Here is a 22,683-nt window from a genome sequence, read left to right as displayed (position 1 = left end):
ATATCCTGAGGGAACCTTAAAGAACGCAGAATGAAACAAAACCCCCACTAGAGACCGGGGGATTTAAGCTCAAACCACCTTTTCATCTTCAGCTGAGTGTGCAGTGAGGCCATGTCGTTTCAGTTTAACTGTCTGGAAAGGACATTGACGGCAGGGTGAAAAATCAATGTAACAGGCCTCGAATTACAGCGATGTCCATGAGAAATGATAGCTGTGGTATGGAAGAGAGCCGAGGTCACGCATGACTTCAGCTTTACTCACTAAACTTTGCAACAGTCTTCTATTCACAGTGGTTTCATCCACTCCGGAGATTATTGTGATGAGCTGGCAAAGGGGACACCAATAGTCTTATTTGCCATATGTACTTAGCCTAATACTCTACAGGGAGGCAAGAAATTGCATCTACAGACATTTCATACCCACTCCATGACCTTAATAAAACCCAATCTAGACGACCATGCTTGTGAAGTCTCAAAGATGGTTATTGTCGGAGTATACCCATGTCCATCACTTTGCCTTTTACATTTTTTGTAGTGTGTACTCTTTCTAACCAGACCATAATCAAATAATGCATGTTTTTTTTTTACATTTTCATTAACCTCTTCCTCCTCCCCAGCAACCTTCCCATGTTGGTTGTGAAAATGTAGATTTTTCTGGACCTCATAAGACATTTTGTGCTCATTGCAATCCAAATTCTAGCAAACATCCTCACAGCTTATAACTTAACTTAACAACTATTAAAATATAAACACAAACGACTGCCATAGGAATGGCACTCCAAACACTTTGTTTTTCTATGTACATGTATATGGTCATATAACATAATAATGAATAGAAAAGTGTGAAACTTGTTAATGCGCTTTTTTAAAGGTTTGCTCTAAATGTGTCACCTGACAGATTCCAACGTGGTACACTCACAACCTGCCGGTGGTAATAAATGAGTTAGGTTACGTTTGCCACTCACCATGCACTTGTTAGGTTTCTCTCCAGAGTGGACCCTCATGTGTATCAAGAGCTTGTAGCGAGCGTTGAAAGGCTTGTGCCGGCGCACACAGCCGGCCCAGAAGCAGGTGAAGTCCTCGCTCTTCCTCTGGTCCACGTGCACCTTCTCTATGTGCCTCACCAGCTCCTCCGTCTGCTTGTAGGCAGCGCAGCAATCTAGCCAGTGGCAGGCCTGCCCGTCGCCCCAGGACACGCACGTCTCCTTGACGCTCTCCGCACCGCCGGCTGCTAGCACGGCTCGGGGCCGCAGGGACTCAGGCAGCGGTGGTGGTGATGTCACAATGCAGTCCTTGAGCTCTTGAGCGGGTGTTCGCGCATGGCAGCCAAGGTGTCCGTGTGGCGAAGGCAGGCCAGGGCGAGGCCCGTCGGGATGGTGGGTCTCCTGACTGAGAGTTTGCCCTCGATCCTCCTTATGCCTCAAGTAAAAGACACCCTGGTTGCATGCCGAGAACTCATCGTCCGGCTCCCGTTTCAGAGCCACAGGAAGTACTCCGTGAAGTTCCTGTTGCTGAGAGGGGCTGCTGCCAATGCCATCTTGGCTGGCTCTGGTATTGGACATAGGAAAAGGGCACAAGAGCTCGGATGAGCAGAAAGAAAGGTTGGTAGAGGATGAAGAGGAAGAAGAGGAGGAGGAGGAGGAGGAAGAAGAGGAGTAGAATGGAGGTGGGGCAGTCAGAGATCGTGAGGAAGTCTGTGGGTGAAGGTAATCCATGGGGCTGTGAAGCCGCTGAGGCAACTGCGCTGGCGGGCAGGTGACCACAGGGTTAGACCCTTCTTTCCTGACTATAGGACAAGTGGTCATGGCCTTTTGGTTGGCACTGACACTGGTGACTATGTTCACGTTTGCCGAGTTAACAGACACCGGTGACATGGAGAGACAACACATGTTGCTGAAAATGGCCGAGTTGGTCAAATGATGAGCGCTTACACCTGGGGACGCTGGAGTGCCATGGAGACTCTGGTGGTTGATGCCAGAACCTGCTTGGAATCCATATGGTGTCAGCTGGACCTCAGAAGGCCCGAGGCTTGTGGGTCCCATGAGGACAGCTGATTAGGCGCGGAGGTTTACGTGTGTGAGAATCGAGCAGGCATGGCCCCTGGGCTGGAACTGGGAGCCTCTTGCTTTCCTCCCTGAATGGGCAGCAGCAGACCAACTGCAATGAAACACAGAGTATGTTGATACCTGGACACATTCTGTATTCACTGAAAATCTGTGTAAAATACTGCACCGTATATTGAGTGCCACAAGTCTATCTGATTGCAAATGACCATTGTCATCGGTTATACAGAGTTAGATGCATGTGACTGTTGCATATATGTAATTACCTTGATGGAGTATGTAAGCGTTTATTGCTATAGTTATTTGACAAGGCGTGGTCAGGTAGTTGCCACAACTGCTAGCCCACATCATGCTGGAGTCACATCTATGCTTCGGCTCACCTCAGATGTGCCAGCCAGTCTCACGTCAAAACATATAGCTGTAGGAGGTTCACTGGAAGGTGAGAGAGAACAACAATAAGAGAAAGAACACTTGCATTATATAATACGTTTATCACATTCAGCTTTTTTTTTCTTATACTGTAGGCCTGTGGTTCCCAACCTATGGGTCGGGACCCAACCTATGGGTCGCCAAAGATCCACAGTGGGTAGCGAAGCCCTCTTGATTTTAAGGGGTTTAATTGTAATACCATATATAGCCCATGTTAAATAAATGACAAAGCATTTCATCTAATATATGCATAGAAGCAACAAAATGTAAGTGATACATTTAACATTTATTGTATCTTTGACTGAAGACAAATTGAGTAATAAAATGATAACTAAGGAGTTTTCACTGGAAAGAGAGTAATATATGACTCCCTCTCATGCGATTGGGTCACCAAAGCTTACAATGGTAAAAATATGGGTCACTGAAGAAAAAGGTTGGGAACCACTGCTGTAGGCTATGTGTGACTTCTTACTTGCCCATACAGTTGCCACCACACTAGCTATGGACTTCATCAGCAAGTCCTTTCCATATGCTTTCAGCATCTCACAGTCAGACCTTCAGAGCACACAGATGCCAGGGGTGGGGGGGTGAAACTGACATGCGTAGCAAAATGAATCCTGCCGCACCATCAAGCCATTCCCTTTTGGACCTGGCTACAACCTGTGGACAACATGTAGGCCTATATTTGTACTTCTCACAGGTGTGCAAGTTGTCAGTGTGATGTCGGCCTGAATGACATCTCAAGCACAGCAGGCCTGTGCAGGGGAACAAACAGAGGTTTGTGTCAGGGCCGATCACCTGGAACCTTGACCAGATGAGGATGAAGTCTTGGGGCTCGCTTTAGAGCTTTCCACATTTGGGCTTGCATGCCCACGGGGACCCCGGTTCGAGTCCGGACGGGGCCATTTCCCGATCCCACCCCGTCTCTCTGTCCTACTCACTTCCTGTCACCATCTCAGACTGTCCTATCAAATAAAGGCATGAAAGCCCGTTAAAATATATTAAAACCAGCAGCGTTGGAACAACAGACTCTGCCGGACCAACAGTCACACTCAGGCCCGCCGACAGGGGGGGCGACAAAGGGGTATGTTGTCCCGGGCCCAGGGAGATTGGGGACCCAGACTTGGATCCCATTTACATTGCATGCATTGGGTGGGGGGCCCTTTCAGATTACTTTGTCCGGGGCCCAGCAAAAGCTGTCAGCGGCCCTGGTCACACTACTGTACAATGTTAGGAGAACCCTTTGCATCATGGCCAACAGGTTTTGTGATTCCTGCCGACACACCAAGCACTATTTATGCGGCACCTACTGCCAAAAAACGTCTGAGGTGAGGAAAATCACAAATATACAACAAAAAGAATTGACACCCTATAAAACCAAATTTTAAACGTCATGAAGTAATTAATAGGTTTATATTTGTTGAGGTTTACTGCATTACAGCCTCCGTGAACTGTTTAAGATTGGTATATCTACCATGACCATATCATCAACACCATCAACTATTTTTTTTATTGTTACCAACATTACACTGGTCCAGCCATCTGCAACTCATTACACTTCCTGTATTCTGTCACTTCTTTTTCAGGCCCCTTAGTATAACCATCTTTCTTGGGACCTAGCAATCTACGTCAAGTCAAAGTGTGCTGCGATTGACTGAAATGTGTGCCACAATGGTGAGTGATGCTATATCTGAATAGCCGCAATGTTTCCCACAACTATAATCGAGTCATGAAGTCAGCATGTGGCAACCCAGGGGGAAAAAAAGACGAGGGTTTCTCTTAATGATGCTGGAAGCGGTACGGTAAGTCAGTTTATGCCTGCAGTTTCCTGGTATACACTCTGTTTAACAGTATCACTGCTCTTCCTGTAAATCTGTACTGTTCTGCCACACTAAAGGCATGCCATCTCACTGGCCAGAAGTGTGGTGGGGAGCTCATTAGGAAAGCGACAGAGAGTGCAAATGTGGCCACAACATGAGAGAGAGTGAATGCCAAAGAAGTCCCAAGAACCTCGGGGGGCACTCCTCAACTAAATGCCTGGGTGCTTGCTGTGTGAAGATTAAATCATTTAAAGCGTGTCACAACATTTCTCCTTATTTGACTAATTTACATTGGTTTAAGCACATAAACTTTGCCCCACCATTACATTAGTGACGAATATAAAAGTGTATAAATAATTATAAATAACCAATCATTCAATGTTTCACACATAAAGGCCCTGCCGTGGCCTATCAGTAGGGCACTGGGTTACAATGCCAGCGACCCGGGTTCGTTTCCGGTCCGGGTCATTTGCTAATCCTTCCCTGACTTATGCTGGACCCAACCACTATGGACCTTGCGCCTCTAAGAATCCTGGTCCCAACCTACGTGGACCTTGTGACTCTACAATCTCTATCTATCTCTTGTTCCTCTGCCTTCCTGCTGTTTCTGCCTCTCCTCTCTACCTCTCATTTTAAATCCATCTCTAACAATGATGTTTTTTCCCATTTGTTAAGCACTTTGATTTGCATGCCTTGTATGATGCAGTGCTATACCAATACAATTATTATTCCCTGTCTCTCTCTCCCCACTCATTTTCTGTCTCACAAATTGATAGCACAAAAGCTTTATCACAAAGGCTTTATGCCGCTTGAAGTGACTTCACACTGACAGAGCTCATATTGTACAAAGTGTTTTGCATATTAACTATCACAGACATTGATAGCTTCCTGTTTTGGAAGACTACCAAGACAAATACGACCCAATGTGAGACAAGTAAGTAGTAAAAACAATAGACATTTCAATGATCCCGGTGACTGTTGATTTCTTCTGACCTTGTCCACTTCAGGTCACACCTTATGTCCACTAAGATAGCAAAATGCCCAGTCAGCTTTATAAGATCACATCCATAAAATTCAGGCCAGGAGACTCTCTTGTCTTCCTGCTGCCTGATTTTAAATATTTTATTACTATGTACTTCATCCTTCATTTTAACTAGAACAGATGCATTTGACATGAATTATAACTGATTATCATCTGAAAATGTGACAGGTCTTAATAGTGGTGGACAGGTCTTAAGAGTAAAGGCTACATGGTCATGGATAATGACTGCATACATGTATTAATTAGTACTACATGTACATATGCAGTTACGCACGTATTCTACTCTTTATTGTAACTTATTTTCTTTTGCTTGAACTGTAAGCATGTGGTCAGAAAAGCATTTCAGAAAAGTAAAAATGCACCCTCTTGTTCTTTTTCTACACTCGTCAATACACAGTATTCAGCATTCAATCCTGTTAAGTTGCACAGATTTGAGCCCGTATTGGTCCCTGAAGGATATGTAACTACAATCTGAAACAGATGTGGAATATACTGTATATACATATTTGAATGGTTCTGCTGTGTCCTCTCACTATGAGGTCAAAGTTGAGGTTTTTTTTAATCAATTCTAATTAGTATACTTGCTTTCAAATTCAGTTTTTAAGAGGCCTTTGGGTATGACCATCTTATCAAAAGGAACAGTTTCACCCCCCTTATGACTAGGAAAATATACTGTACATAGAACCCCTTTTGGAGAGAGTGTTAAGCACACTATCCATTAGACATACGAAAACCATGTGTGTTCTCGTACAAAACTGTTCTGTTTTATACATCATTGAAGTGCCTTTAAAACAGCTGGTCAGTTTCAGGAAAGGCAACGTTTTTCTAGCTTTCTTGGCTTTGAACTTTGAAACAATGTCAATGCACCAAACCAGTTTGAAAGTGGACTCACCATGGAGAGGAAAAGAAAAAAAATAACAAATTGATTTCAGATCAGTCTAAAATGCCTCCACAAGCCAGCAATAATTTGACATGGCACTATGGAACTTTTGGTTTTGAGGATGGAAGACGGAAACTATGCTTACTTAGAATTCAAATCCCTGGAAATTAGGTCTTGAGTCAAAAACCTTGGTTGGCACCTTAGGAACATATCTAGGATTAAGGATGCTGTATATTGTGCACTGTCCCTGTTAAATAAACAATACATGAAAAAATGAAAATGAAATCTAAACAGGACATGGAGAAATGAATCCATGCTTCTCCAAAAGCCATTCGGGCAGGTGCAACTAATCCAAAATGCTGCTGCTAGAATTCTAACAAAAGCACAAAAAAAGAGATCATATCACTCCAGTACATTACTTCAGGTCATTACACCGGCTACCAGTGAGATTTAGGATTGAGATTAAAACTCTTAGTAATAGTCTATAAATCAATGTCTTGGGCCCTAATACCTTGTAGATATGGTAGAACAATATCATCCTAATAGAATAGATGTCTTAAGTCTTCAGAGTCTCCTCTGGTTGTGCCAATAGTCCAGACAGTCAGTATGCTGCCAAATTCTGGAACCAACTTTCTGTCCAAATTAGAACTACCCCTACAGTATAATGTTTTAAAACAAAATTAAAAAACAGCTTTATTATCCTCTGCCTTTGGTGACAGTTTTCTCCTATCTAAAATACTTTCTATTATTATACATATCTTGAAAACTGCAATATTCCATGGCATGCATTTACAATTGAAAAAAAAAACCCTCTAATGGAGATTACGTCATTTTCTTTTCTGTATTTCTGTAAATTGCTGATGACTTAATCATGTTAATAAAATCTACACATCATCTGCATGATCTTGATGACTTGTAATAAGGACCACACAAATATGTGAGGCAGCCAAACAGTATTACAATGTCCAGAATGACATGCTCTATCGACTAAAAACTTGAAAAGAACATTTTTAACAGAAGTTCTGGTCAAGACTGTGGCTCGTGGAGTGAGCTTTGACTAACATGCATAGCGGTGCACAGCGGGGGCATATCCACCTGCCCCCAAAATGTCTGTGCTCGCCACCGCTAACTCTATTTAGTAGTATCATTCTAAAACAAATCCTTTATCATATCCTTCAAAAGTGGTATAACTCTGCTCAATTAAAATAAATTTGCAGGACATAGTCTTTCACAAATTATCCAGCATCAATAGCCTTCAGTTTTCGCTCGGTGTAATATTGATAGGCCTACACTAGTCCAAGGGTGTCAAACTGAAATTCAGTAGGCCGAAATCAAAATCGCTGACCAAACCTGAATATTAATTGAAAAATGGACAAATATTGTGCATACACGCACTTAATATTGAAAAGCAAATTTCAAAAGCACTAACTCACAAATTTCAGAATGTATTTGTCAGCACCAGACTAATCCTGTGCAATCAGTCAATCACAGTATTACCTCAGCAATACAGTAACAGATCATAGGCTAGATATTTTCAGCCTATTCAGGTTCAACTGATAGTACATCCATCCAGGTCAGTAGGCTATACGTGCACAACACTCCATGGGAAACTGATTGTATATTTTGAAACTGATTGCATAGGCTATTTGAACATTTCGACGTGTCAGGCTGTTGGTCATCAGCAGCAGCTTCACGTTTCCTGAGACGCTGACTAACCCCGTCATCACCAGAACACTCCACTGGCAACCGCAGCACCACATTGCCAGATCCAAACATTTACAAGCGCGAGGCCAAATCTGTGTGCAAGCTCAGCGGAGCGCAGATGGCAGGAAATACCACTGAAATGACAGTTGCCGAATCCAAACCGCCAAAACAGAGAGATCGCCTGCTCGTCCCAGACCAGGACATTAAATCAGACATGGCTAAGGGCCTATATCAGGTCCACACACCTATACCCAAGGACACAGGTTTACAGAACCTCACCAATGCATTAGCCAGGCAGGGTCCAGGGATTTGTTCATACCAAAAGGGGGTCTTGTGGTTTACTAAAATATAAAACGAGCATCAGGGCTGCTGGCAGAATGTGTAGAGCATGGCAAATGAGAGAAAAATGTGCAATTCAGCACAAAATGGTTGGAGGGTAGATGCTTTAAAAACTTCAAATATTATCATGGTGCTGTAACCATTGTACTGCTGCAACTGATCAATATGAGTAAAAACAGCAAAATGAAACATCAAAGATTCTGGCTTGACATTTTGTCGAGTTATTAAAAACACACTGGGTGTAGAACCACAACAGAAGAAAGCTGTAACTAAAATACCGCCAAATACATAATTACAATGGACATGGTTAAGGGTTAAGATGCTGTTGCAGTACGTGTCTCTGTGTCTGCTGTGATACAGAAACTGCACTGTAAGACAATTTTGACAATAAGCTAACCTGCCAGCTTCTTTGCTCAGCTGGAACAATGGCTGTTTTCAGAGGCTCTGATTGAAAAGCAAATTATTGGAAATGTATGCTATTCATATTTGAAATTTAAACTGCCATCTCATCTGAGTGAAGTGGGTGGATAACTTCATTAATGAGAACCTGTGATGTTGGTCATGTTTTACAAACATAAAGTTCTCATTTTAGACCTGTCATCAATATGGCCATGATAAAACAGCTGCCTGATTTGGATGGAACAATTCGAGGTCACACAAAACTGAAGTGTTATGTGGTCAGAATACACACCATGAAATGTATACTTTGTTTGCCTGCCCTATCCATATGTTGAGGCATTTATCCCAAAGCAACCCAAGTTACTCAATAAACATTTCTGTATCTCCTGCATACGTACAAAACAATGAACGGCACAGGTGAAGATTTGTTTTGGCAAGTTGTAAAGTCTTGGATTAGGCTGTTACTTTTAAGTTTTGACCATAGAAAAATCTCATCTTCAGTTATTTGAAACAAAAAGAGAAAGACAACTAGGTCCAATTCTGACCTGTAATTTCCCACTTTTCCCTTTCTCTCTCCCCACTTCTTTCCTGGACTTGCTGTGCCACAATTTTTCATTCCTCCCAGGCAGTAACCTTAACAAAAAATTAACACCAATTAGAAGATAAAGGATGGATGTCTGTGCTTCAGCCTTTGTGGTGCTCACAGTCCAGACCGTAGAATGAAGACAGACTGGGCTACTTCTCAGTGACTAGACCCAGGGATGACCCAGGGTCTTAGACGCAGGTGCGTCGAAACGTCAGTCACTTTGTGCACCAAAAAATAAAAAACCTCTAAAAGTATGCTGTGTGCTCCGGTCATCCCTTGGACTAGTCACTGAGAAGTAGCCCATTCTGTCTTCCCCAATTAGAAGATATCAGCAAACCAAGCTGATGCAGGGTCACAGGTGATGGAGGGGGGTGAGTGACCAGAGCTTTTATCCATTTAAGGTAGCCTGTGAAATCCCATGCTGCTTTGCACAATCGTTCCCATTTGAAAGACATACTGTATTTCATATCTCACTTCTGTCTCATATCTCACTTATGGTCTGGTGTGAACCAGGCAATGACTGAGGTAGCCTGAGCATAGTAGGCCTACCGTCCTTGTACACGGGCTCTACTTCCTTCACATAGAGGTAGACCGAGTATGGTGCGATCAGAGATTCTTTAAGTATATAGAGATATGCCAATGTAATAGGTTGCTATGGGCACCTAACATGACCAGGTTCCGGTCTGCCTAAAGGAGCGTGTCATAATGCTCCTAGCATTGAATAGAACAGTCCTTAGGTCTGCCTAAAGGGGGATCCCCCCCCCCCTTGCAATAATAGAACACGGAAACAATGGGCCAATGGAACCTCTCTCTCTCTACTCTCTCTGGTGCGATCCCCATACATTGCTTCCCTCGGATGCATGGTGAGCTGACCCCTGCTCACACATGTGGGTGGGTTGGAAGCAGCTAGAGACTGCCTTTTGATGCGGCGAGTGTATGCTGTTTTTCTTTGTTTGGGTGTGCTGTTATCATTATGACAAATGGGAATCCCTTTCACTTTCGAAAAACTTGACAAACACACAAGACACTCACTTGTCACCATATGGCTGAAAATAAGTATTCCCAAAACGGAGTCAATCCAGGACAGGTCCCACATACATTTTTTGATCATCCAAGAGCAGAATGGGCATTTTCAAGGACTGGGAGGGACTACACTACACCTAGCCCACACTTTCATAGGCTATATTGTGGGCACACACACACACACACACACAAATAAATTGTAGCCCCCATTTAGACCTGTATGTAGACATGTACATTTCAGCCAAAACCCCTTGACATAGGCCGTGCCACACTATTTTCTTACAGAACTTCATGGAGTTGGTGCATCCCTACATCCATTGACAGGAGACATAAGTATCAAGAGAAAGTAACGCAGCCTCACAGTAATAGCAGCACACCATTGTAATATAGGCCTAGCCTACATTTGATAACATAATAACCATAATAATGATGATGGTCAGAGATGCAATAGAGTAGGCCTATTGTTAGCATCAGTAATTGCTTAACTTTTTTTGTTCATTTACTTCAGGTTCTTTAATTTCAGTTAATGAATGTTAGGTCCCCCGTCCCTTTTAAAACAACAGAATACTGCTACAGTTAGGGTAGGCACTACACGAACAAAATATCAAATATATAAGAATATAAATCCTCTCTTGTCTCCAACCAGGAAGAGCTAGGCATTCAGAATTAAATAGTGTCCAATATCCTTCAATTTTAAAGCATTAGGCTATAGGGCTCTCCAATCAATTATGGGTGACTCTTCATCCAAATTCCCCAAATAAAACGCATGGCTTTGGCAAACGTAGTCTATTTGCACCTTCACTGAAATGCTGAGAGATTATATATTTTTTAAGCACTGGGAGAAAGATTTCCACCGGGCATCTCCAATTACGCACAGCGCGCAACCTACTGCATCTTACTGAAAACCATCAACTCGTGAAAACGCCGTGCCCATTGGCCATTCCCTGCTGAAATCACGGTGATTGAAGTGCATAGCAAAGATTTATTTTGAAGTATTCAAAACGATATAATACAGCAAAAACATTCACTTACCAGTTTCATATGAATGAAGTACCAGTGCATGTTTCCTCGGCCGGGTATTTGTCTCATGTAGGCTAACCAACGCTCAAAACCCTGAACCTCCTTCCGAGTGGAAGGTGGGATGTCTCTTGAAGGGCTCACTTTATTTGACCCCTAATAGATGTAGCCTAGCCCATTGACATGGCAGCTTACATTATAATTTATGCGTACAAGAGTCTCCCTTGTAGTTACCATGGTACGGTACCTTGTACCATCACAGTGACACCAGGTCAGTCGGTGTCGGACACATGCTCTTAATTAATGCAAACATAGGCTTTAAGTAGCCTACAGCCACGTCACCCATGAGGCGTTTAAGTGCCACCAACTATGACCATCTCCATCCTTCAGTTGACGTCTCCAGGTCATCTCAGGGTTGCAAGCAGTTATCATCGTCATCGCCCATCATTGGAAAAGTTTGAGCATCTCTAAGCCAGTTCACATAATTGAAATACCTACTTAGGCTGTCAAGACACTAAAATTGAGAGTAATAGTCGGATAGACGCAGTGCCTCTCTGACTTAGGCATGAACCCCGTTTATGCAGATCGCATAAACAAAAAATCAATGAATCTAGCCATATATTTCAATAAAGTTGTGGAGCATGATGTTAGGTCAAAACGATAACTTCCCGATTGAATTGCTGAGTTCTATAACTGCTCTACATACCAAAGTTACGCTAGCAAGCCATCTCCCTGGGCTTCTTCAGGTCAGTTATTGTATCCGAAAATGAAGAAATCGTGGTATTTTGACACACCTGAACTACAGCAGCAGCTGCCCTGGAGAGGATTTATTTTTGCATTTCAACAGCGCCTCCTGCGGCACAGTACAATACACATGCAATGGGACGTCTTATTTATAATTTACAGTGATGAATTCACGAAAAATTGACAAAAGCAGAAAAGTTAAACATCTTTATTTTTCGAAACTTTTTACATTGAAAACCAACACGGCCATTGTTTTTACAGTCACACAAATAAATAAAAGGAGTCAATGAAAGACATAATAGAAAGCAAAGAGATAGAAGGCGATTTGGGGATAATATACAAAACACACAAGCCACCTGTGCCCTAAAGATGAAGGGCAAACCAAAAAGGCCTGGTAGGTCAGTAAGTCATTCAGTTGGTCTTATTCTCTATGCTCCAGAAACTGTTGCATTCGTTTCCTGTGATCAGCAGACAGATGCACGTCACTGCAAAGAGAACACAATAATTTAGCACCTAAAAGTTAAGCTGGCCAATGCAACTAAGTGAACTAAGTGACATAAATGAATTTCACTGCAATATTAAAAAAATGGGTATTTGGAAAATCACACTTGTTGGTACATAGCAAATAGTAATGTAAGCAGCAGCAGGGTTAAGGACCACATTACTTAGCTGTGCTGACACATTTATCCAAAGCAACAGTTAGTTTACAGGGCATTGGTTACAATTTCTTGAGCAATGTGGGGTTAGGTGCCTTGCTCAAGGGTACTTCTTCCCTTGGTGGGTGGAGGTGTCGGGAGAGGTAATGGGACTGGTAGTCGAACCTGCAAGAAACCCTCTGATCTTAAGACCACGTCCCTAACCATCAGCCATGGCTGCCCCAATCACAGAACAACGATGACAATGGGAGCGTTCCAATATGCAGACTCCCATCCTCGGCCTGAGCTTTTGTGGCCTCGCGTTTGCCTGACGTCCCGCCTTTATGGAGAAAACAATGAAAGCTTCCCCGCTGTCGGCCTTGTCACAATAACTTGGGGGACTATTCCTGATTCACCATCCCGATAGCAGATGACAAAAAATTACATTAATTCCATATCTTGATAAAGCGCAAATATTAAACTTCTGTCATCAGTGACTTCATCAGGAGGCCACAAGCAGGCAAGGGAGGACGGCAGTCTGCATATTAGAAAGAACCCAATATCTGTAATCATAGATTTGACTTACTTGAGATGCTGTCCAAAGGTGTTGGCGATTCTGTAGATGGCAGTCTTGAGGGCGGCCCTCAAAGCGAAACGCAGGGTCTTGTAGGTAGGGTCAACCATACTGCACGCATGTCTTGCAGGCTTGCTGGACGCATGGGGTAGCTTAAAATGGCGTTCTACAGCCTGAAATGGAATACAAAATAAAAAGATAATCACAAGACAATAAATGGGTTAGTGTGCATGCATGCATGCATTGATTCCAGTCCTTCATTTAAAAACTTTCTGCTTAATTGTACTCTGCTTAACAGGGAGATCTGCTTTGTTCTTCATTAGACATTGAAGTGGTTTTTCCTTCATGACTTTAAGGGAAAAGACAAATACCCTTCCAGAGAAAATTCATCTTTGTATGGACATTATATTGAGTTTTTAAAGACATTAATTACACACAACACTGGTGCCAATGTCCACAAATCACATCTTATGCCAGACCACATTTGTTTGTATGGTCTAGAGAAAATGGAAAGGCCTGGCGCAATCCAGGAGGCCTCACCCATGGCTGTCCATCAAACCGTCTCTACAAGCAATGGGACAGCACTGCAACCCATCAGCAGAACAAACTTTGATGTTCACTATTGCATTGCAACAGTGCACACTCACAGCCCTGACATGAATCATGGTAAGCCCACACAGCCATGGTCCAAAATACTGGTTCCAAAATACTGTTAGTTCAACACTTCCATTTTTGCATTTACAATGTTCCCTAGGTGGCACTATACAACAAATGACAAGGCTTGAGGAACCCAAGGTAGAAATGTTTGGAGAGCTATTCTACAACAATGAATTTGCACCCCTGGCCTTTAGACTGAATCTGTGACACTGAAGTAGGCTCTGTGCAGCCGAAACGTCTGTCATGTCAGTCCCTGCAATGTTAAAATAAAAAGAAAACAACAAGAAAAGAAGAAAAACTGAGTGCGATCCATTTCCTAACTACTAGATTACTTCAGAGACGCAGCAACAAGACGGAAGAGCGCGGTGTGTGGAAAAAAAAAAACACCCCTGGCCTTTAAAATGGGGACACTGACACGAATACAGCCATTATCTGCATGGAGCTACTGACAAAGAAGGTTCTCGTTCCAGAAATGTCTGCCCCAAAACGGCAAGAACAGCCACCCACAAGCTTCACAAGCTGTGATCAAAGTCATCCTTTTATATTGGATTTAGTCTTGAGCTTGAGTGTTCTACAGTTTAAACAACTATGTGAAAGGTAAAAGGCAAATATTTCTCGTTGTCTATGTATTATCCTGTATTCAAACTTGGAGATATCCAAGTCTTGGCCTGTGAGAGGGTGAAGTCTCCTTCCCCCTTCTCACTGTTTAATTTATTTTAAAAACTCACAAGCGATGTATATATGAACACGAGTTGTCTGAACTGTCCGGACTTTGAGGAGTGAGCGTGCACATGCACACACTCATACACGTGCACACCTGTGCTCGCATTTTAACACTTTTCCTCTTTGTTATGGCCATAGGCAGATGCGCACACAGTCATTAGCAAGATTTCATCAGTGAGTTTTTGGAGGGTCAATGTGTGAGGACATTGTGTTATGTTTATTATTTGTGATGATTATGAATGTGTACACGGGCAATATTTTTGTTCTATGTGTTTACGTAATGAGTATTGTGTTTAAACTGGCGTTTTTGTTTTGCGATGGTCCAGGAAATGTAAGGACCAATCACGGGTAGTTAGGCAGCAGAGGTTAAGTGAATGATTAAATTAGTGAATAATTGGCTGGCCCTAGGAAATGGGTGTATTTAAGCCGTAGTCAAGTCGTTGAAGTGAGCTACTTTGAGAAGCACCTGGTAACCAGTAGGAGTTGACTTCGTGTAAAACTGCTGCATATCAGTGTGAGCAGAGAACTGTGGTGTGCTTTGATGCTGCTGAAGAGTAACTTTGAACAAAACAGAGGGTCCTTTTCAAAACCTAGTACAGTGCATTTCCAAGTGCATCAGCCTAATTAGTCACACCCAGTGATTGGATACTCTTTATTAGTCACACCCAGTGATTGGATATTCCGTAGAGTTCACCAAGGAGTATCCAATCACTGGGTGTGACCATTTAGGCTGATACACTTGGAAGTGCACTGTCCTAGGTTTTGAGAAGGGCCCCGTGTCATCGTGTAGTTTTGATATCTGTTGCCAGTGAAGTGTCTAGTCCGTTTTGTCTTGTTGCCCATGTGCGCATTTATTTTCTGATGTCTGTTGAAGGTGAATAAAAAGGCCTAAAATATTCTGACAACTCAGACTTCGCCTGCCTGCTCTACTCCACTCCGCTCTTGACACATCCTTGACAAGAGGTTGCAAGCGCTTCCTCACATGGCCAATGCTGAGCTGTTGCATGGGTACTGTGGTATAAGAAGGTATATTCCCCAGCTCTTACCTCAAGAAGTGACAACATGGTACTCAAAATACTTGGTAGGGTAGTCTGCATGACACCAAACTTGTCTTCGGTGTACGACGCCTTCACAAGATGCGACAGGCCTATAATGAGATCAATAAACAACAACCAAATTAAAGGAAAAAAAACAATCATTTAATATATATATATATATATATATATATATATATATATATATATATATATATATATGTGTGTGTGTGTGTGTGTGTGTGTGTGTGTGTGTGTGTGTGTGTGTGTTATTGACAGCAAGTAATCACTGACTGCATGTAGGAATGTTCATTGTTAAAAAAAGGTGTACACACTACTTGGAAAGCCAGGCACTTTTTTCCATGCCGTCTGACAGGGCAGACCCTTTAAGCAGTTTCCAGTTACGCCAAATGTGAACCCAACGCCATCACTCAAGTCTTACTTTTCATTTAAACCTCCACTGAGGAAGATAAACTATGTGATCAAGTTACAAATGGCCCACAAACCTTCTAAAGCCCAAATGTGAGCTTGGCTGTCGGCAAACAAAGCCTGGCTTGTTGCTTCCGGTAGCTGCAAAAATAAAAATGAATTAATAATGCCTTTTTTCTTCTGGTGTTTTTGCTTATCAGAACATTTTTCTTAAAATCACACATGCGCGTGACTTATTACATCTTGCCAGTCAGCAAATAATGAACCAAATTTAAGACGAAAGTGCATTTGTAGCACATAGAAATGCAAATGAAAGAAAAAAATCCAAGTCTTCAAAGTGCAATGGGAGAAACATAATACCGATTACTAGGCAACAACTTTATTAGAGTGTGTATTACTCCTGAGGTAGTAGTGAAAAGTTAACCCCAACCTGACACAGCTCTAGAATACCGGTACTACCATCTCTTAAAATGTTGGTTCAGTGACTGCTGAATGGCATTAACACTTGGTTACAGGTTAAGTGGTAGAAACACACACACACAAACACAATCTAGTCTATAACAATCTCCACATGCAGCACTGCATGAAAGTATTTAGGGAAAAAAAAAACGATGAAATGGTTTGCATGCACTGCTGTCTATTTATGTTTGACTCTGGAGCATGCAAAAATAGACTACTGTCTGTACCACTACCACCACCACCACCACCACCACCACGAGGAAGCACGCACACTTACATTTACTTAGCATGCAATCTTACCTTGCTAAATAAATACATATAGAGCACCCTCTTTGCCAAGAAAGCTTTAACCTGAACGGGACAATTAAAAATACAAGGAACATTAAAAAAAAAAAAACAAGTACAGACTGGTACAGCATCAGGGTGAACTTGTCCCGAGTTTATGAAGGGCAATTCAGGATGCTTGGTGCCACAATACCTGCTCTTTGCGGTTCTGGACCCACTGGCTGAGAAAGCTAGGCTTCTCTGCGGCTGGTGGAGGGGGCTGCTGGGTAGGCTTCTGAACGGGGCTAGCCACAAGTTTAGGGTCTGAAAAGTAAGGGGAGGACGGCATTTAAAGAATACACAAGGTAGGACACCATTGACATCTCAGCAGAACGGTACTTGTAGTTAATCACTCATTTAAGTATTGAAATTCTGCATTGAGGGCACATTTGCTTGGCATTTGGGTACGTTTCACAGTTGTGAGTGTTGGTGAGAAATTGTTACAACATATCCCACAGATATGGCTGACCTGTTGGGGAACTCCACAGCATCGGTGATGGGACATCAGAGATGTACCGCAGATGGGTATACTTGGGTATGTAGCTCAAATTTGAGCCAGATAAAGCTTTACCCTCAGATCCTGCAAATCAGAACGGTGTCAATCAGGGTGACTTATAGGTATGTATGCAATCAAGCTCTTGTCATCTTAAGCCGGGCATACACTGTGCGGTATTTTCACTCGTGGGTATTAAGCTCCTGCTCACACTGAACGATGGAATTTCACTATTAAAAGTTCACATCTCACGACTCACGTCCTCCCACTATACAAGCCGACAGTCGGATGCGAGCCAAATGCTTCCACTGAGCGACGCGACAGGCATGTTTCCCCGGTCTGCAGAGGAGGGAACATACGCACCTGAGGTGGAGATGAGGTCGCACTCAACAGCTAATCGCAAGGCCCTATTAATTTGTGCATGTGAAGTGTCAAATCGGGACGTAGCACTGCTTTAACTGTGCGATTCACGCACGAGCCATGACCAGGATTTCAAACAGTTTTGATTTTCTTGCGACCCTGCGATTGCACGATCGTGAGGTGAAATCGCTTTACCCCATGTACACTGCGCGATACGAGACTCACGATTGACCTGCGATTAAGCAAGAAATTGGCCCGACTCCCAAAAAGTCATGCGAGTACCAAATCGTGGCAAAAGTCGCACAGTGTAAGCCCAGCTTTAGTTGTCTTTGCCATAACCGAATGTCACTTAAAGTGGTGGTTCGCTATTTTAGACATTAAGCCCTGTTTGTGTGACTTCTGGGGTGAAGTAGAGATGTTCTCATCACAACTTTGACATTTGGTGCTGAACGGAGCATTTGGTTATCCAAGACTGCAGCCTTTACATTGACTCCAATGGAGCACTCAAGCAATCGATCATAAAATGGCATTAAACTTTCGTTCGAAAAGACATGGAACTCACCGTGTGGTCAGTGATAGACAGCGATAAATTTAACCGAAAATTGCAGCGAAATATGCCTTCTAACTGTTGCTTAGCATTTGGATGACCTAGTTTTCCACCCAGACGCCGTTGAATAGCAGTAGACAGCCAGCCAGTAAGTAGCGATAGTGTGTTTGTGTAGACATCAAGGTGCGAGGTAGAACGGCTGTCTTTGAGCGGGACTGGCTACAAAAACTACAGCTTGCATACAAACCATAGATAGTAACGTAAACAACCACACCCCCATTTCCGGTCGAGCGGAGTAATACTAGTCAAACCAATACAATCAATGAAGACGGACAATAATGATAATATATCTTCTCTGGAAGCGTATTTCGCAGTGATTTTCGAGCCAATGTATTGCTGCCCAACTCTGACCACTCGGTGAGTTTCATGTCTCTGCAAACGAAGGTTTAATGCCATTTTATGATCGATTGCTTGAGTCCTCCATTGGAGTCGATGTAAAGGTGGGGGGGGGCTGCAGTCTTGAATACCCAAATGCTCCGTTCAGTACCACTTTTAAGGCCAACAGCCATAAAATGTTTATGACAAGGACATAATGTTTACGACACGTGCATAACTGTGCCATGACACTGTAATGACATGCATGCGACATCGGAGTGAAGTAAAGTGTTACCGAAAAGTGGCAAGAGTTTCTCTGCCTAGGTTGACGGCAGGGAAAACCTAACCGCTTTCTCCATGGAGGCAGGACAACACCAAGGCAAGAGGCCACAAGCAACACAGACGGTAGGAACTAGTTTGACTTCCACCCATAGCGTTTCTACATAGCAAAGTACCTGCTGGAGGCGGAACGGAGCCACCTTTGCTGGGTGTGGGAGCGGAGGAGGACCTGCTTCGGCCATTGGAGGCGACCGCATCATGGTGAGACACCAGACTCTGGGTTAGCTCGGACAGCAGTGAGAGGCACTCCTTACTGATGGCGTTCCAGTTGTGAGGGTGTCCACCTGTAATACCAACCGGTCAATACATTCATTAATGGGTTTCTTCTCCGTCATCATTTACAGATGGGGCATCCCTTTTAAAATCAAGCAACATTTAAAACTACATTACTACAAATACTGCAGCACTTGGTATTTCAATAGCTTTTCTGGTAAGACCCTACAAACGTACATGAGCCCTCAAAATGCACCCCGGTCACAAGTCTGTTGGTGGCATGGTCAATCAAGTGCAAAACACTTAAGAACAGGTTCTACCCTGTCGAACACCTCCTGCAGCTCTATTACACCTGGTCTTGCTGCACCCCCTTCACCCTCTTTCTCTAGGGATGGCCAAGTGTTAGGGATGCAAATTATCGATTAATTCATTAATCATTAGTTGATAGCCTTATCGATCGACTTACAATTAATTGATAAGCCGCGTTTCCCCCCCAAATCTCAATGTTTCTCTGAAAAAAACCTACTAAATCTAAAAAAATTAATGTGTATCTGAAGGGAGGTTCATGTGAATTCAGGGAGGCCATACACATACCTGGCTGGCTCAGGCTGAACACCTCCCACCTTCTTACAGCTGAATGCTGAGACAGTGAAGACAGGTCCTGTAAAGCTAGAAACTGATGAAGACAAAAACAAGGTCAATGGTTCGTAATCACTTGCAAACACAGACCAGCTAACAGTGTCAATTACTTGCTGCATGGCATTGGCAACATGCAAAAAAAAAACAAAAAAAAAAAACAATCACCTTCAAGATTGGTAGGTCTTTGCAGGTCAACACTTTGGGAAGGCAGTCCTCCGTTTCCTCAGGAAAAGAAGACTGTACTGGAAAACTGTATGCCTTTGGAAGAAAGGAGAAGGAAAAAAATGATGAATTTATTTGATGGCCTTGAAAGAGTATCATTTACTGTCTTGTTCGCCTTTAATACTGTATTATAAACATCAAGTAGGTACCTCCGAGATATAGATTCTGAACAGCAGGACTTGGACGTGCCAGGTTAGTAGCAGGAAAGTACCGCTAATCCACAGGTGGTAAAAGAGGGGCAAGTCCAGGAGTCCAGCCAGAGTGTCAAGGGCATGGAGAGAGCTAAAACCAGAGTTGGAAAACAATAAACGCTCAAGATACAGAGAGGGGGCCAGACAACATGTGAGGACATGTACAGTAAATATATCTAAACATACTTCAGATATGATTAAATTGACTGATAGAATATGTATTGAGAAACACAATGCACTGAATGTACACTTGTTTAACCTCAGGTGTACCTGTCTTCCTGAAGATTGAGAACTGTACTAATCCATGCTTTTGGTACATGACCTGAGAGGCAAAAAGAAAAGAACGGTAAGCACATCTCACGTCTACAGCATTTATTTAGCAATCCAAGAAAATAATGAAGTCAAAAACAAAGAAAACGGACCTACCTAAAAAATAGTAAATTAAAAGGAAATTCCGTAGCGAGCACAGTGACTGTTTGGCACTACACTTGACTACGTGTCGCAAGGCACCCTTGAATCTCAGGTATTTATATTGCTGGAGGGAGGAAAAAACAAACAATAAGTGTTCACATTACAACTTGGAGGGAGCAGTCAGCCAAGAAACATTATCTGAAAACCTGATGGTAGGATGTGGGGAAATGGGTCAACAACAAAAAATTGAGCAATAAGCGTGCCTGACGAATTCAGAGTATGGACACGGACAAAGAGCAAAACTGACTTAAAATTTCTCAGTGGTTTTACTCATGGCATCAAGAGTCTGTGGCCATGTAGGTTACTGTGCCACAATTAAAACTGCCCATCTGAGCGTGGTGTAAGGACGTTGGACATGGCTGATTGCTGTAACTGAAGAGTTGAGTAGGTAAATAAGTGCCGTACGGTACCTGTATAACAGGGAATGACACGTATTCCATGTTTTGGAGAACACCAAGGAAACTGTGGCTGTATCCCATAAATGCCCCAGACAGCAACAGAAGCAGGTGGTACTCATTCAGACACATCTGGTTGGTATCCAGACTATCAAGAAAAACAACAAAAACAAGTGGTTTGAATATATTACTCAAAATTCAACAAACACAAAAATGCATACAATCACATACTACCCAATATTTCACAAATATATACCGTTTCCTTCAACTTATTTAACACAGAGATGAACAAAATGAGCATGCAAAATAATAGCAGTAGTCAGTCAATAATTGGGTTAAGAGGCTCACCTCTCGCTCTGAGTGCATGCAGAGACCAATGTGCTGTATCTGCCTCCAATAGTGACCGCTGCACACCATGATACCAACATACCAAGGCCAGCGTGCACCAGGGAGTGGAACGACTGGCGAGGGTTGAGCACCTTTCCTAACTGTGCAATCCTCGTGCAAGGGATGGAGGGAACCACTGAAAAAAAGAACATGAAACCTGCATTGTCACAAATGATAACAGATAACTGACAGATGCATTCATCTCAAATATGCATTGCCATTAAATGACACCATGCCATTATGTGATGCAGGCAGCTCACCTGTGTGCGATTCAAAATTGAGAATTCCCATCATCACCACCACACCAGACAGCAACACCAGGGAAAAAACGGAACTGGAGGCGGTGAGAAGAGCAAGGGCGTCTATGGAAAAGGTGCATTCAGTAATGAAAACAGTTGTTAGACACTACAAATGTAAACAGCTGGAGTAAAGTAGGCCACTCTGTGTTTAGTGTAGACATCTGATTTCCTTACCTGATATGCATTGAATGGGATGGAATATGCTGACTCTACTCAAGAGGACAAACAGTGCTGTGGTAATCGGTAGCAGCAGAATGGACCAAGCGATGCTGGCTTCTGCCCTCAGACACAGCACCTACACATTTAAGACATTACAACTGAATTCACACTACATAACATTTCCATATCATGAATATGATATTTGTTTCCTTTGTGGTCGTATTTCCCTCTACGCATTTTTTGTAATAGCATGGGCTACCGTGGCGAGGTTGTGCGTTCAAAATATAAAAGATTGACTCTGGAACACAACTTTAACTTAACTTCATGAGGTGTCACCACACACAGTTTTGAACTTGTATGCGTCGCGGACGTGCATAATTCAGCTAGAACTACAAGAAGAACGTGTCAGTGGGTAGGATGTCATAAGTTTACATGTGATCAGTGGCCTTTGCTTCGTGTTCACTGGCAAATAGACACTCCTTTGGGGACACGGACTGCAAATATCACCTGATAAACAATACATTAGAGCTTCAGACACATTGCAAGTGACTTACCTTTCGATAAAACCAGCTGTTCTGTTTAGAAAACATGTTTCCTTGCTATACAACCGCACAATGGCGCTTGAATTTTCAGCTCGCGCCACATTAAGTTCACGGGTCCAGTCGGGCTTTCTGAGCCCGTACCATATAGTAGTCTCTATCACTGCCTGACAG

General features: G+C 42.9%; 2 protein-coding genes across 4 annotated transcripts in view; both read right to left on the bottom strand.

Annotated features, from left to right (window-relative positions):
• Positions 1-12,101, bottom strand: part of LOC134465360 (zinc finger protein GLIS1) — a 28,452-nt gene extending 16,351 nt beyond the window's left edge. For both annotated transcript variants that reach the window (XM_063218991.1, XM_063218992.1), the window contains exons 1-3: positions 11,317-12,101; positions 2,329-2,494; positions 965-2,156 (exon numbers count right to left, since the gene is read on the bottom strand). In XM_063218991.1, coding sequence (XP_063075061.1) covers positions 965-2,041 — 1,077 coding nt within the window. In that variant the 5' untranslated portion in view covers positions 2,042-2,156; positions 2,329-2,494; positions 11,317-12,101. The remainder of the gene's footprint in view (positions 1-964; positions 2,157-2,328; positions 2,495-11,316) is intronic.
• A 137-nt stretch (positions 12,102-12,238) lies between these two features.
• ndc1 (NDC1 transmembrane nucleoporin) lies at positions 12,239-22,655 on the bottom strand. Of its 2 annotated transcripts, XM_063218993.1 has the most exons (18): positions 22,525-22,654; positions 21,986-22,106; positions 21,773-21,874; positions 21,474-21,648; positions 21,141-21,273; positions 20,686-20,794; positions 20,530-20,581; positions 20,218-20,350; positions 20,012-20,104; positions 19,802-19,883; positions 19,111-19,278; positions 17,350-17,460; positions 17,035-17,144; positions 16,857-16,907; positions 16,175-16,238; positions 15,681-15,781; positions 13,267-13,427; positions 12,239-12,530 (listed from the first exon to the last, which is right to left on the bottom strand). In XM_063218993.1, exons 1-18 carry the CDS (start codon positions 22,558-22,560, stop codon positions 12,467-12,469), a joined length of 1,866 nt encoding a protein of 621 aa, XP_063075063.1. In that variant the 5' UTR covers positions 22,561-22,654; the 3' UTR covers positions 12,239-12,466. The 2 variants fall into 2 exon arrangements, with proteins under 2 accessions (XP_063075063.1, XP_063075064.1); XM_063218994.1 differs by lacking the exon at positions 16,857-16,907 and having other exon boundaries at positions 22,525-22,655.
• Between the last annotated feature and the right edge of the window lie 28 nt (positions 22,656-22,683).

The sequence above is a fragment of the Engraulis encrasicolus genome, chromosome 16 (genome assembly GCF_034702125.1).
Source record: "Engraulis encrasicolus isolate BLACKSEA-1 chromosome 16, IST_EnEncr_1.0, whole genome shotgun sequence".
In the NCBI taxonomy this organism is placed as follows: Eukaryota; Metazoa; Chordata; class Actinopteri; order Clupeiformes; family Engraulidae; genus Engraulis; species Engraulis encrasicolus.
This window is presented reverse-complemented; position numbering and strand designations above follow the sequence as displayed.